The sequence below is a fragment of the Halyomorpha halys genome, unplaced genomic scaffold (assembly GCF_000696795.3).
Source record: "Halyomorpha halys isolate HHAL.00 unplaced genomic scaffold, Hhal_1.1 Scaffold52.1, whole genome shotgun sequence".
Lineage (NCBI taxonomy): Eukaryota > Metazoa > Arthropoda > Insecta > Hemiptera > Pentatomidae > Halyomorpha > Halyomorpha halys.
The window spans coordinates 356128-373372 of NW_027104988.1; the positions used below are offsets into that span (position 1 = coordinate 356128).

The 17245-nt window shown below is 35.1% G+C and overlaps 1 protein-coding gene across 1 annotated transcript in view; it reads right to left on the reverse strand.

Moving 5' to 3' along the window:
* The window catches only part of Spg7 (Paraplegin), a 22422-nt gene extending 5466 nt beyond the window's left edge, over positions 1-16956 (reverse strand). Inside the window, exons 1-9 of the mRNA XM_014437673.3 lie at positions 16663-16956; positions 16325-16594; positions 16112-16249; positions 13635-13868; positions 12483-12647; positions 10701-10852; positions 9182-9404; positions 5924-6086; positions 5322-5632 (exon numbers count right to left, since the gene is read on the reverse strand). Of these exons, the coding sequence (XP_014293159.1) occupies positions 5322-5632; positions 5924-6086; positions 9182-9404; positions 10701-10852; positions 12483-12647; positions 13635-13868; positions 16112-16249; positions 16325-16594; positions 16663-16851 (1845 nt within the window). The 5' untranslated portion in view covers positions 16852-16956. The remainder of the gene's footprint in view (positions 1-5321; positions 5633-5923; positions 6087-9181; positions 9405-10700; positions 10853-12482; positions 12648-13634; positions 13869-16111; positions 16250-16324; positions 16595-16662) is intronic.
* Positions 16957-17245: the final 289 nt, after the last annotated feature.

Below are 17245 nucleotides of genomic sequence, written 5' to 3' on the forward strand. Positions count from 1 at the left end.
ATTAATAACCCTTTATACATCAAAATATATTATTTACTCAAAAAGAGCATATTACAATATATTGTAACTATTTTGCTCAAATCCTAAAACAAATTGTGTCAGAAAACTTTAAAGAGAATAGAGGTTATTTCATTTTAAAACCATATGATATCAAGTTATTTAAATACAGTCCACTCCATCATTACCAGTAAACTATCTGTCATTCCTTCATTTGAACCAGCTTACCAGTATAATAATTAATTTGGGTAATATCCCCCAATTTTGACTCCGGGGAATACCTAAATTAAACACTCTGTATGGTCCAGAGTACAGTGGTGTGAGCGGAACCGTAACGGAGTCGTCCCTTACAAATACTTGGGTGCAGTCCTTTAAGTCTCGATGCACAAAAGTCTTGGACGTACTGCTGCAGTATGGCGCCGGGCGGAGATTCTTCATGGCCTCTCGTAAGGTCTTCAGTGTCGATTCGAAATCCTCCCGACGTCCTGATGCCTCGAAGAATTCACCTGGGAGTCGTAAAGGCTGCCTAAATACCATTTCCACAGCGCTGGCTCCCAAGTCCTCTCTCACTGCCGATCGGAGTCCTAAAAGGACTGTTGGTAACGTACTTGTCCATCCCGATGCGTTCAGTGTAGACATAAGGGATGCCTTGAGGGTCCTGTGCCACCGCTCCATGCATCCATTGGACTGAGGATGGTATGCTGTAGTCCTCTGACGTTGTATACCTAATATACGAGTCAGATTTATGAAAAGGTCTGACTCGAACTGGCGCCCTTGGTCAGTGGTTATCCTTGCTGGGGTACCATAGCAGGAGATCCATGTACCCACAATCGCTGATGCTACCTTGGTAGTTGTTATTTCCTCCAGAGGGCACACCTCAGGCCAACGGGTGAATCGGTCAATGATCGTCGGACAGTACAGCATTCCGTCGGAGTTTGGCAATGGTCTGATGAGGTCCACGTGAATGTGTTCAATGTGTTCAGTGGAGCTGGGAGCGAAGGTACCTGGAGGGGTTACTGTGTGACGGATCACTTTTGATGTCTGACAGGCAATACAACACCGAGCCCATCTCGAGACATCGGCGTTCATGCCAGGCCAGAAAAATCGATTTGTTACAAGCCGTCTTGAGGCTCGAATACCAGGGTGGCTGAGCCCATCCAGGCGGTGGAAGATTTCTTCTCACATGGACTTAGGAATGTATGGCCGCGCCTGAGAGGTGGAAGTCTCACAGAGGACTGACGTTACAGTACCGGGAGGTTTGATCCATTGAAGCTGAAGACGGTTGTTTTTCTGTAGCTCTGTAATTGGATCCTTCTGTTGTTCTGCCGCTATATGTACATAATCGTCAGTGAATTCAATATCCTTGACCCTCGAAAGTGCATCGGTGACGGTGTTCTCTTCCCCGGGTACGTGGCGGATGTCGGTCGTAAACTGGCTAATGAAATTAACCAGACGAATCCGCATGGGTGTCGCTGTCTCCGGCTTTTGATTAAAAGCATATTCCTGCGGTTTGTGGTCCTTCCATATCTCAAAATGTCGCCCGTCCAGGTAATGCCTGAAATGCTTGATGGCTCGGTGGATTGCCAAGAGCTCCCTATCGTATGTGGCATATTTCTTCTGCGCTGGGGTGAACGCCTTAGAGAAAAATCTGAGAGGTTGCCAAACGTTACCATCTTTCTGTTGTAAAACTGCTCCCATGGCGGTACTGAAGTCGTCGCATACTAAGACTAGATGAGCGTTCTCTCTAGGATGTCCTAGCACTACAGCATTCTGAATGGAAGTTTTGGAGCGTTTGAATGCTTGGATGGATTCTTCTTCCCAGGTGATTGGTCCCTTATCATTCTTCTTCACCCCAGCGAGGAACTTGTTGAGTGGAGCTTGCAAATCTGCCGCTCTGGGTATGCAACGACGGTAAAAGTTAAACATACCAAGGAAACGTCGTAGGTCCCTTATCGTAGCCGGTTTGGGGTATGATGCAATAGCTTCAACCTTGGTCGGAAGAGTGCTAATGCCGGTGGCGTCGACCATGCGTCCTAAGAATGCAACTTTCTGGTGAGTGAAGACACACTTCGCCAGGTTCAAAGTGAGACCGTGGTCCTCAAGTCGTCGCAAGACTTCCTGTACATGTAGTGTGTAGCGTTCTTTAGTCCAAAACACATTCGAAGAAATTCAAAAAGACCGAAGGGTGTAATCACCGCAGTCTTTGGAATATCTTCTTCTGCAACTGGAATTTGGTAATATGCTTGGTTGAGATTCAAAGTAGTGAAGATCTTCTTACTGTGCATATTAACGTTGAAGTCCGCCAAGTGAGGAACATCGTATCTATCGGAGACCGTCCTGTCGTTCAACTGTCGATAATCTCCGCAGGGCCATATACCTCCATCCTTCTTCTCCAGTATGTGTAGTGGACTGGCCCAAGAGCTATTGGACGGTTTGCAAATTCCGTCTTCAATCATTTACTCGAATTCTCGCTTGGCGGCGTTGTATCTCTCCGGTGGCAGACGGCGTGCTTTGGCTGTGATTGGGGCTCCGTGGGTTTCTATATGGTGGACGACGTCGTGCTTTGGCTCTTTGACAAAGGATGTTGTTTGTGTAATGCTAGGGAACTGGCATAGCAAGGCTGTGTACCATTCACCGGTTGGTACTGAATAAACAGTGGGTACCGGTACCTTAGCTAATCTTCCACGTGTCGTCAATCCTGTTTTCTGGTCCACCAGCTGACATCCAGCGAGATCTACCATAATATTGTAGTGATATAGTAGATCTGCACCTATGATTGGATGACTCACGGTTGCTATTAAGAACCTCCATGTAATTTTGCGCCGAAGACCGAGATCGAGGTTCTGGACTATCCTTCCATATGTGGGAATGGGCGTGCCATTGGCTGCATATAAAGTGAACTGCATGTACTGCTTTACTTTCTTGTTCTTCACCGGAAAAACAGATGTAGTGGCTCCAGTATATACCAGATATCTGGTCCCGAACTTTTTGTCGACAATAAAAAGTCGGCGGTTGGTAATTTCAGCGACGAAACCCGCCTCGTTCGCCGCTGCTTTTAATTAAAGTCCCAGCTGTCTTCCAACTGCAAGGTTGACAGCACTTGGTAGCCCTTTCCCCGAATCTGTTATGGTAGAAGCAGAAACGCCATCCACTTTTACTCCTCGAAGCCCTGGGATCCCTGTTGGGTGACCTGTTATCGCAGCGGCCAATCCTGGTTCCCATTAGCGTTTTCAGAGTGGCTAATTCCACAGTAAGGTCATCAATCACTACCTTAATGTCTTCCATCCTTGAAGAAACAAGTGCTGAATGATTACTCATAATAAAATTACTTGAGGGCTGCTGGATTTCTTCTATTTTATCCGCAATATGTGCCAGCTTCGTAGAATCCGTGTGATCTGTGGCGGCTAAGGTTGCTTGCATTCCCTCAGGTAACCCTCTTAGCCACAAGGTGTTGAGCATATCTGTAGGAACCTTACCTGCGGCCAATTGCTGGATTTCTCGAAGAAACTGCGATGGCCGTTGATCGCCCAGCCTCTGTTCCTCCAATAACTTCGTAATTCTGGAGTGGTCTGAGGGCCCAAATATGGAGAGTAGCCGATCTTTTAGCCTCTCGTATGGCTCAGTGGCAGGGGGGTCCCGGACAAGATCGGCAACCTGCTTTAGAGCTGCTAAATCCAGTTGGGCGATGATCAGCTGAAACTTAGTTTTACTATTAGCTATACGACAAGAGCTGAACACTGCCTCAACTTGTATGAACCACAGGTCAGGTTCTTCCCTATAAAATGTGGGTAGCCGAGACAATGCGTTGGGTATTTTCGCCGATTCCACTAATTCCTTTTGCTCCTCCTCACTGGTTAGCAGGTTGATTAAATTGTGCCCATGCATGCTTCACTAGAGTTCAATGAAATTATACGAAAAATAAACAATAAACTTACGTTCGGGGTCACCACTTTAGTGCGTGTTCCTGTGTAACGATAAAGATGACTTTAGTTATGTTCTTTATTTGTCAATACAACAATATTTACACTTGACATATATAACAAAACATTTATAATTATTATTAACATAACGTTCAGTTTTTTTAGATAACAACACAAGTTCTTCATAATTAATTAATTGTAATTGATCATATGGCGAGAGGTTTCAAATGGGTTTGCCACTAAAACAAATGTAAAATAATGAAACTTTAAATGAATTATAATTAAAAATAGATTTAAAAGAAATATACTAAAGAAATAAAAATGTTGATAATAATTTCGACAGTGGCAAGCCCGTTTCAAACACTCTCATTGCAAACGTCAACTATTGCGGCTGAAGACGTTAATCATGCCACTACAGTTTAAAAAACATGATTTTAGAAATCATCAAGTTTCGAATTTTGGAGATTATATCTTTTTTTAAATCACTTTTCATATATTGTGGAACTGATATTAGATTCTGAGTATCCGAGGATAAGAAATTTGATTATAAGTTGACAGATGGTTTAATATGGTACCATCTGATGTGGATGAGGCAATACTTATAGAAAGTAGGGTGATCAGATCTTTAAAAAAAATGAGGCTGATTGTGAGTATTGGTCCAAATATATCTCATTGGCCCATAATCAATATATCAGAGGTATATTACTATTTTTGGATTGTCTTTGTGTGATTGAGCAAAAGGTGGAATCATGTACCCGACCAAATATGTATGTTGTTCTGACTATTTATGCCCAACGTAGAACCGACTAAACAAATATGGTATTCTAATCTTAAAGACCTTGCTTGGAACAAAATTGTTAATCAGCTTGGAACTCTTTTCCAATAAGTTTTTCAGTCTTTGATTAATATCACTTTTTTTTAGTAGCTCAGTTACCAACAAAGTCAAGTTATTTTTTTTTTATACAATTAGTCAGACATTGTTTCTGTCAGGTACTTTCACTTCCTATCCAATAGTAGAATTCTTTTGTTAAAAAAAAGAAAGGCTATAAATGTGTTGAAAATACATTCAAACAACTTTTTCATAACCCTAAAAATTGGCCAGCACCTCAAATGCTTATTTTTAAACATGGCCAAACTAATGGGATATGTGACTATGGAAAACTTCACTAAACCTTTGGATGAGTATATACTGCACTAGTTTAGGTGTTGTGGTGGAATACTGTCTTTTCGATCTCTTGAAAATGGTCACTAAGTGATACTAGATGTTTTTGTAACAAAGCTTCTAATTTATTTTAAATATCTATAAGCAGATATAAGATTAATTGATAATAATCAACTTTAAACTTGCAAGATATTTGAACACTGTATGAACAAACCTCAAATGATTCATACATAAACACATACCTCCTCTTTAGTGTACAATTTCTGTTCTTGATGACTGTACTGAGAAAATCCAAGAGAAAGATTTGTCCTAGGCACTATGGTTACTTTGAGAAGAATACTTGCATTTGGTGTTAACCAACTCATCAATGCTCTGCCAGATTCATGCATAGCCACAACTTTTTTCTCCTCCAGGGGCATAACTGTTGATCTTTTTTCAGTCCCGCCTACAACTCTTTCGACAGCATATTCAAGATCAGCCTGTGTAACAGAACCTTTAAGGTCTCTAGCAGCATGAAGTGCTGCTTCATTTACTACATTTGCAATATCAGCACCTGTAAAGGATCAAGGTACCTTAACAGTTTGACATCTAAATTATTTTAAAACTATATTTCATAACAAAAGAAAAAACATATTATCATTATTATTTAAACTTTAATACAATGTTTCTAAATGTGTCAAAGTAGAGAAAGAAATTGAAGGACCTTGGCAATAGACTGAGATTTGAGAAAAAATAAGGTAATCTGATGACCAAAATTATCAAAAAACTTAGTTGCAAATCTAACTTAATTAAAACAATTGCAAAAATTGATTACCTTACAACTTTTAGTAGAAATGTTACTAACCACTGAATCCTGGTGTGAGCTGTGCCAATCTTCTGGAATACAACTTTGGTTCTTGATCCAATCTTATTCCCTTCAGATGGTATTCAAAAATTTCAATTCTTTCATCTAAGGTTGGATAGTCAATGAGAATGTGGCGATCAAATCTCCCAGGTCTAAGAAGAGCCTAAAACAAATTAAATATAAGAAGGCAATACAAAATTATTGTTTAACCATCATTTCCAAAAATAATTAATGGAGATGGTTTAATGAATTATTTAGAAAAATATATTTTGGACAAGTACATAAGGATTTTCTACAATGTTTTAATTGGTAAAATATTGTTAAATTATTAGGATAAGAACAACCCTATGTTATGATATCTAAGATCAATATCACATGTTTGTTTTTTCTCACCACTTTTGCTAGTACTTTGTTGCTCCTTTCAGAAAAGCATACATTCAGTGATATAAAATATATATATATATAAAAGGGTTTAAAAAGATAATATTGTATATCCTGAAGAAAAGCATTGTAATTCAAAAGTAATAAATCTCTTTAGTAAAGCGTTTCTAACATATGATGCAGGGGGGGGGGCTTATGGGTAGGGATAAAGACGGGACTGCAGAGGGAGATGGGTGCCAGAATCTCTGTCACTCTTTAAGGAAAGACCAAGTGATAGTTCCTTATTTACTGCTCACGAATTCCAAGTCCTCAACCCCACCAACGTCTACTGTCACCTCCATGTGGTGCCCCCTGGGAGTACAATGGGACTTGCGGATATCAGAGACACCAGGTGCACCCTATTGTATTTAATATCCACTGTAGGGAAAGGGGGTAGTACCTGCAGTATAGTTTAAGCACTGTAGACGTATGAGAAGAAAGGCAAAGGTCCGACTTTTAGTAGCTTCATCTGATGCGATTGAGCAGAAGTTGCTGTTCCAAGGCTCAGGCTCAGGGTGCAGTGGTGAGAGCTACAAGGTTTCCAACGGAGCCTGCAGTCAGACCTGCAGCACCGCAAGGGCAGGAACTGAAACACAGCGGCTTGGCCATTTCGAAGGGGCTGACCCGGGGCTTAGTGGTTGGAACTGCAGGGTTTTATACAAAATCAGCAGCTAAGGCGGCTGAGTCCAGAGAGCGGACCCCTGGGTGGGGACAGGCTGCAGAGAAGAGATTTAGTAACTCCCCTAGGATGTCTGCACCTATAGTGAAGAAACCCAATGATATGGATGGGAAGCCTAAGAGCTATGCCAAAGTAACTACAGAGTTTGTCATTGCGATTGTATCTAGCAACTATACACATACCCAACTTACTAAGGCACATTGTAACTTTTTAAAGGAGGAAATCACTTAACTCCTTGACACCCTAAACGAGTTTGGGGAGTTCAACCCACAGTTCGGAGGTGCTGGTTACAGGATGGGTGGATGTGTCTTCACTTGTTATAACCTAGATGGTAGTGATTGGTTACCCACATTGATATTGGGAAAGGAATTACTCTTTGTACTGGAGACGCCAAGGAGCTACTTAAGGTTGCAAGAGTGGCAGTATTTCTTCCTGGCAGTAGGCTGCCAGATGAAGTACTACCTCAGGAGGCTCCAGGTGCAGAATAGGGAGGTTGTAGGAATCTGCAACTGAAGCGTTCATCACATCAAAGACCAGTAGAAAGGATTCTATGCTGTGCTTAGAATCCCGGTATCCAGTCAGAGGACACAAGGCAAGCAGATTTTCTATGGCCTGTATATGATGACCCTCAGGTATATTCAGAAGAAGACAAAGGGTCGGCCCATGGAAGTGGAATCTGAGGAGGCGCCACCTCAGTCCGAAGCCCCTATAAGATCTCACTGATTTAACCAGATGTTGTCTAAAAGTAATAAATAATACTTGACACCTGGAATGTCTTAATTACTCACTGACGGATGCTATTGTGAACTCATACTACAGCAGCAATCCTGTCTGTAAACAAACATCTAACAGGAATGTCTGGTAGAATAATGAGCTTAGTAAGCAAAGAACCGTCACTAGAAGGTTATTCAATGCTTCCAAAAGATCGGGTAATTGGAATATCTATCTATCTATCTCTTACAGATTACCACAAACTGGTTCGCAAAAACAAAACAAAAGACAATCTTGGAGGAAGTTTTGTTTTGAGGTTGATAATATTCTGGCTACATGTGGCTTAAATAAAATGCACTCCAAACAATCCATAACTGGACTGTTGTTTATGCTAAAAAAGGGTGATAAAGCAGCCTCCACTGAACCAGAAACTCTTTGCGTCTTAGCGAAATCCCACTTCCCTAATTGTGAGTTGCTGGAGAAAGATAATATTTATCCCACTATTAATAATTACAGTGCTAGAAGAGATAAGTGGGAGAAATCCAATAGTATTATTACTATTGATAAAATCAAATTCTCTATCGCCATTCAAATCACCTGGCACTGATGCAATCTTTCCTGCCTTGTTGCAGAAAGGCCTACCGGTGATCAGAGTGCATATTCTTGAACTCCTCAGAGGTAACTTAGCACTTGGATACACCATGCTGGAACAAAGGATCCTCAAATCGGAGCTAGGACACTCTGAACTGTGGATTAGACCCAAAGGGAGCTGCCTGTAGAGTGGTGAGCTATCCCCCTTACTGTGGTGCTTAGTGGTTGATTCTTTGCTAACAACCCTAAACACAGCAGGCTACTATACACAGGGTTATGCAGATGACATTGCAATCCTGATTGAAGGAAAGTATCCTCAGGTACTTTCAGACTTAGCCTAGACTGGAGCAAACATTCTGGCGGGCTGGTGTAAGAACAATGGTCTGAGCATCAGCCCACTTTGCCAACCAAGTTTGGTGTCTGTATCTTTACTAAAAAGAGACAGGTGACAATAAGATAAGAATGGAATCCAGCTAAACCAAGCTAAAGAGATGAAATACCTAGGGGTTGTTCTAGATCACAAGCTACAATGGCACAAACATGTGCTAGAGAAAACTAGTAAAGCCCTCAAATGCCTATGGGCCTGCAGGCATCCAATAGGCAAGAACTGGAGTGCTCAAACCAAAAATGGTTTACTGGCTATATATTATAGCCGTAAGACCAATGGTCTCATATGCAGCCTTGTTGTGGTGGCACAAAGCCAGAGTAGGGTCGTATAGGAATATACTCAATACTATAAAGGCTTGCGTGTGTACCAGTTTTTTTTTTATTTAAAAGAAGATACTTTTATATCCAGTCCCAAATAATCATTAAAATAACATATTAATGGATAAAGATTATTTTTTTAAAATACTAACTTTGTCTAGTACATCAGCACGATTAGTAGAAGCAAGCATAAGTACTCCTTCTTTTGATGCCATTCCATCCATTTCAACCAACAGCTGATTCAAAGTCTGTTCTCCTTCACCAGTAGAACTATCCATGGGACCAACACCACCACTTCGTTTCTTACCCATAGCATCTATTTCATCAATATAAATAATACAAGGTGCCCGCTTCCTCCCTTCTTTAAATAAATCCCTAAAAAATAAAATTATTAAAATTATTAATTACAAGATACTGCAATCAAGGAACACAAATTAGAAAACTATTCAATATTGTGGGCCATTCTAATATTAAGAATTCAGGATAAATTTGATGTCCATTTTTTTTTTTTTTTTGTCATGTTGCAGTATAACTCGAAGACCATGCCATAATTTTCTATTAATAATAGTCATATGGTCTTCACTCAAAACCATATTTATATCTTCTCAAAGTTAAATGTTCTACTGGACGAGTTTCATTGATGTAATTAGATATAGTGAATGAAAAGTTCTCTTCTTTATTTAAATTTTTTATATTTTATTTAATTAAAGCTGATAACAACGTTTGGAGGCTGTCACCCCATCTTCAGGTATTTGCTATATTGTCATGTTGCAGCATAATTTAAAGATTGTGCATGAATTTTCTATTAATATAAGTCATATGTTCTTCACTAAAAAACATACTTATATCATATATATATATATATATATGTATCAGATATATCATTCACAATATCTAATTACATCAGTGAAACTCATCCAGTAGAACATTTAACTTTGAGAAGATATAAATATGGTTTTGAGTGAAGACCATATGACTATTATTAATAGAAAATTATGGCATGATCTTCAAGTTATACTGCAACATGACAATATAGCAAATACCTGAAGCCATCTTGAATCTACCCCATGGTACAGCCCCGAAACGCATTTGTTAGATGTAATTAAATAAAATATAAAAAATTTAAATAAAGAACTTAATAAAGTACTTTTCATTCACTATATCTATTTTTTTTCTTTTATTAAAATTGAAAATACATCCCATTCTTCTGTCCAATGCTTTTTAAACTTATTTTTATCTTCTTATAATGGGGTTATATATTAAACAACAAAAATGCAATAGATATCTTATTTGCTTTCAGGGAAGTAATGTTGGTAATAATATGACTATAAATTGGTTTAAATAATCTTGGGGCATATGTAGCCAAGAGAGTTAAAGACCCACTTTAACAGGCTCATGACTGCAGCAGTGCCAGTTTGAATATCGCCTGAGAAGTCGAATTTAAATTCTGTGGTGGTCCCTCAAAATGTAAAATTGACCTCCCACCATGGTTAGGATAGGGTGATAGCCTGTACATAATAACACAGAGATTGAGGGGTTTATCCTATCGGTCAAAAGAAAAAAGTGTGGTAGTAAGGGCTTTGTATGTACAAGAAAATTCTCATGTGAATTAATTGGAATTTAAAAAAAGAATTATCGTATTCATAGGATTTTTTCAAAAATTAAACTCACCTAACCCTAGCAGCACCAAGTCCACCAATCATCTCAATAAATTCTGACCCATTCATTGATAAAAATGGAACTTTTGCTTCTGTGGCTACAGCTTTTGCCAACAAAGTCTTTCCACAACCGGGAGGCCCTAAAAGTAAAGCTCCTCTTGGTATCTAAAAAATATACAGATCATTTCAATTTAAAAATTAAAAACCATAATGAACTGAACAATAAATTTCTAAAACATAAATTATTGATATTTATGAATTATATTATAAGCAGGACAACATTTCAGACAATCTTTATATTCTCTGGTCCACCATTTACAATACATATCATGGTAATAAAACAAGCTTAACACTTGCTTAGTGCCTAATACCTGAACATTCCTTTAAAATACTAATACATAAATAATCACTCAAACATATCGAATTTAATAACATTTGTAAAACATAATTATCTTATTTTAAAATAATAGTATCCATAAATAATCAATAAAATTCAACAAATTAAGAAAAGCCAAACTATTTACCATAATACATCAATCATGATATTTAGCATACACCAATCTTCTTTTTGTTTTGTAATTTTTTTATTTAATGTAAATAAAATGAAGCCTGTCCTTCCTTACACCTAATTATTGCTTTAGAAAAAAATTAAAATATTATCATGGCCAAGTAGCAGGGATAAATTTATCAGTTATAAGATAACATGAGAGGAAAAGAAAGTAGTTTTAGCATTCGAAAGTCTGGCTAAGTCCCCTTAATTAAGACAATAGAGGACCTTCAAAAAATCTTTCAATCTATTCTGAATAATGCCAGACTTTTTTAAGAAGAAATTGTCAACAGTTGGGCCACTGCGTTAAACAAGAGTGATATCTGAAAAAAAATTGTTGCTGAATCAACCATTGTTACTTATTATACTCATTTTTATTTACACTAAATATATTTTTCATACTTAATGATTTTGTTGGTTCGATCTTTTCCATTGACAGGAAAAAGAATTTTTTTTTGTTTCTCTGATTCCTGTTTCTTTTGTTTAAAAAAAAAGAAACGGTTTTTTTCCACTATATTTTATTTTTATTTGAAATTTCCACACCCTGAATTTAATAGTTTGAAGAGAAATAATAACATAATTTCAATTAAAAATTGCATTATATTAATTATATTATTTCAATCTCTTGAGACAAGGTAATTATTTATTAAATAAATCAAAAATTTGTATCCATTTTTGATTTATTTAATAAATTGCATTACATGTTAAAAGAGTCGAATTCCATCTAATTTGAAAATTTTCCTACGACACTTGAATCGATGAAATATGTTTTTCAGGTGTGCTCAACAAAGAGAAAAAAAGATTTTTTTCAATTCAAGAAATTTTTTTCATTTTACTAATCAGAGAAAAAATAAAATATTTTTTTAAATTTCCTAAAGTCCCATCAAGTGTAATTTTTTTTTAAAAACAAACTAAGTAAATAGAAAAACTTGATTGAATAAAATAAATAATCAGCAGCTTGCAATATAATAAAAGCAAAAACATAATACAATATAAAAAAAAAAAAACACATTATATTTATATTGCAGTATAAACAAAAACACATGAAATATAATAAAAGCAAAAATATATCAGTTCCATGACTGAATATCAATTTAAAGATACCAAAAATTACTGATAAGAAATAAGAAAATACAAGAACAAAGTTGCATTAAAGAAAGATGCATGTATTAATTTTTATTCATTCTACCTTTATACACTTAAAGAAATTAATAGTTCCATAAAAAGCAAAAATATCAAGTATAAAACCTTTGCCCCAAGCTCTTTATAATATTCTGGCCGCTTTAAATAGTCCACTATTTCCATTACTTCTGTTTTAACTTCTTTCAGCCCTGCTACATCTGAAAACTTGACACCTCTACCTTGACCATCAATAGGATCAATAAGTGTGAATTTAGCACGGCTTAGCTGGGACTAAAACAATAAATAAAAGAAAATATTTAAATAAATATTATAAAAAACGAAAACACATTATAGTAACCTCAATACTGATTCAAACAGAATTATTATTATGGGGATCATCTGATTATTACATTCACGGTAAAAGTGCTGTGAAGCAGAAAAGATAAATATTATTACTGAATTTTATATTGACTGTAATTAATTGATTAATTAATTAATTGACTTTTCAAAATATAAAGGAGATACTCAGGGGTGTGGTCAAAAAGTAAAAATAATAACTATATATTTACTAATGTTTCATCATGGGAACACCAGTTTGAATGAAACTTTTTTTGGTGATACTGAATCAAAGTGAATCAATTCAAGATAAAAAATATTATACAATAGTTCTAATGATTAGTTCTAAGAGTTCTAGCAAATTTGTCCTAGAAGCCGAGAAAAAATATTTTATATAGTTTTACCAATTTTTTATATTATCCTTTTCTGCCTTTACTTTTCATGGATTTAAAGTTCTTATACACGATTTGATTGTTTTTTTTGTGTAGAATGTGAAAAAACATATTGCTGATTGAACTAAATTAGTTTAAATATGTAACGATATAAATACCAGTAAAGTAGGCCTCCAAAAAAGGAAAAATCAAGTCAGATTGATATCAACCATCCTTGTAAACCATAAGATAATACAAATTTTCATTGGGATAAGTAAAATATTTCATTTGACCCATTCAGAAAATATATATTTGGAAAATAGGTTTAATATGAGTAAAGTTTTGAAATGATTTGGACCGACTGACTTGCAAAGTGAGAAAGGTAAGAAATTTTTGAATTCCTCTGAAATTTATATTTAATAGTTTTCAACAATGCTAAATACTAAATCCAATCATATCCAAACATTATCCTGAATTAATAACAATGAGACAGGATAAACTTTATGAATAGGTTTAACAGAGGATTTTAATGTTGGTTTATATGAAAAAAGAAAACAAAGAATCTACTTACAAACCTGTCCATGGATAAAGGACTCTTCACCGCACGTGCTCGAGAAAGAAGAGATAGTATGACACTAGCAACGATAATTGAGGCAAGAAGCTTTCCAGCCGTATCAGATCCTCTTTCATAAACAACATGAACGCCATTTCCAGGGCTGATACCAAGTTGTTTTTCCGCTTCTCTTAATTTCTCTTCAAACTTACCCATGTCAACAATGTTCATGTGAAATGTGCTGTGCTCTGTCTAAACAAAAATAGTAAAAAAAATACTAAAATTTAATTTTTTCATTGAAAGACTCATAAACAATGTACTGCTATTTGTTGCCTTAAACAAAACCAGAAATATTGAATTTATTGTATTACATGATCTTAGTAGATTTGCAAGGTTTTTTGTTCGGGGGGGTATTTTGGCTGGTATTTTCAAGGAACAAGGTATATGAAATCTTATTTAATTTTTACCAGATAATTATGGTCATGTTAGCAACTGAAAATCTGTTTCACAATTACTGTGAGTCACTAGAATTAGTATAATGTGAGCTTGACTATTTTAGATTAAACACCTTAAACCTTAAAATTTGAAACTACTTCATAAAGCTCCATATGGTTAGTGGATGGTCCATAGAAACAGCAATCATACTGTACATAGACTCAATTAACACCAACGGATTCATTAAGTCTTTCCTGTTTTAATCTGCTCTGATATAGTTGTCAACCCTACAACTACATTATTCAGGTTTATATTTGAACCAGAAAAAGTTATTTGACACTAGAAATGAGTAGGTGAATTAAGAATCAAATCGAAAAGCTAATTCCTCGAAATGAATCATTCTCTAAAGTGATTCACATGAAAGAATTAATATCACCATGATTCACTTAGAGTTAGCTGATTTTCTATTAAAGAGAGTTGAAGAAGTGAAGGTAGAGAATTCTTTGTTTTATTAAGGACTACTACTTGGCAATATATTCCGGAAGCCCATGAAAAAAAAATCGACATTATCTTATGAAAACATTGATTGGTCTTTTTAGAATCTTTATTGGATTACCAATAAAGAAACGAGAGTCTGCCAATGAGCTAGTAAAGAAGATTCCATAATCTTTAAAGAAAGAAGTAAGTATTTTTTCACCATAGCCACAGCAAACAAAGGAGTGTTTTTTATTTAATATAGAAGATAATTTTTATAACTGTTTTTAAAAGTTTATTTTACTTTAATTCTTTTATTAGGCTTAGGCGAAGAACCTCAGAGAGGATTGAAATCAGATTTTGACTATTTATAATGCTTTATTTTTATGATTTCATTTATTTATTTTATTTTTTTAAATCTTTATTGAAATTTACAACTGTATATTACATAATACATTCAGTAAATATGATCTTAGTTAAAATGGAGTGTTAAAGGCGTATAGAGCAACTACCCATTGGTAGCACTCTAAGATTTCATTTATTAAATTTAATAAAATATATTTTTAAATTAATTTGTGAAATAGTTTATTTTTTGTTATGTTTTAACCATAAATCATTGGATTAGGGAATTTTTGTAGTTTTTTCAATAAAAAGTTCAATTGAAGAGTCATTCACAAGAACTGATTCGCCACAAGCAGTGAATCATTGGGAATGGGTCCACTTAAAAGAATTTAGTTACCCCTCTCTTGTTATTTCAGATTCATACGTACATATCCAAAATATAGTTACTTACTCTTTGATAACCCTAGTATTAACTAGAATTTAAAAATGAAATAATAAAAATTTGACTATGTCAATGTGATTTTCTGAGATGACCACAAAAAAGATTAGTGAGAGTGAATAAATTATTTTAGTATTTCAGGTGTAGAGATAGATCCCCTTCGTTTTGGAATTTCACCCTAAGTGGTTTAATTAATTGAATTTCTAGAATAACATAGACAAAAAATATAATCATATTTTAGGAGGATTTTATGATTCAACACATATTTCCTGTAAATTATAAAGAAATTTGATGTCAAAATATTGTAATGTATTTCTCATAGATGACAAATCAGCTTTTGGTTGCCTCTATAAAACGTTTTATTGGGTTGACCAATTCAGAATTTGGGTTTCAAAACAAAATCAACTAGTTTATTTGATTTAATCATTGCTTGCCATATGCATTAATCTCTCTTAAATTTAAATGAGATCACCATGCATTTAAATATTACAATCTAAATATTTAGAGAAGTACAAACAACTCAAACATATCTCTTTGTAATAAATAAGGATCAAAAATGTTTAATAAGTCAATTATGCCATATTGGAATAAATCCACATATTACTAAAAAAAAATTTGGTTCTACACATCCAATGGCATAATTTTTGGACATTCAACAAGTCAAAAGGATAAATTCTCAGCATCTCAAACACAAGTTAACAAAAGGGCGAATAGATTTCTAGGTTTGAAGGATAACAATATTTAAAAAGATAGAAAATGATTATTTACACTTTTTTGATCAATTAATAATAATGAATATGCTCACCCTCCTTCCTTTTATCACTGCGCCTTCATGAAGTAATACTGTAACCATATCTAAGTCAGGCCTGACAATAACCTCTTCAACTTCACCTTTTGCCAACATTTGGTGTAAAAATTCGTTCCACGAGACATATCGTACGATCTACATACACATATAAAAACCTCTGTTATTTCAAGACATATTAATCAAATCATTAAAATCTCAAGAAATACTAACTTCTGGATTATTACTATTAGGGAAAAGTAGAGAAATGGTTGCAACTATTAGATAAGCAGTTAGCATCCATAGGAATGCTTTGGCCACAAGAGATGACATTTTCTCATTTTCGTTCTCATTTTTCTTATTCTTATCTCCATTTTGCTGTTGCCTCTGAACTCTAGAGGTGTGGAAATTTCTTTGAAGTATAGCTTGCTGTTGATAGGAAAGTTCTGATCGGTGAAAAAGTGAACAAATAGCATTGTACTCGCCTTTTAAAGTTTTGATTTTCTGAAGAAAGAAATAAGGTGTATTAATAAAAGCCAATTGAAAAGAAAATGTAACATTGACAACCTCACCTTTCCATCAAGAGGTGGGATTTTATTAATTATGATTCTGGTGGATACAGGAGACTGAACAGAATAGCTACAAAAAAGAGGATTGTTCAATCTGATGAAATTTTTCCTAATTAAATTTAAATTAATAGATGCTTTGCTATAGCGGTATAATGAATTTTGAATGCATTTTGTACAATAATCAACAAGCATCTTAGACTATTCCTGAATCTTTAATAGTTTAAAATTGAATATGTTTTGAATTCCAATCCCAAAACCCTGTCTATAACATGATAACTAGTTTATCACCTCCCTTATCCCCTCTACCCCCATTTCTTAGTGATATACTCGACCATTGATTTAATTAATTTATTTATAAGTAGGTTCCATTGTTTTGAAAAATCAGAGGTAAAAAACCATATATTGAATTTGAGCATTCATTTAAATTAAATAACGATCTAGTCACAACAAATAATTATTTGAAATAGTCTCAGAGTACAGTATTTCTATTTAATGAACGACTATATTTTGCAATTAATATAACCAAAACTTTTAATATTTTTTTTTGTGATTAAGAGACGCATTTATCTCATAAACTAAAAAAATT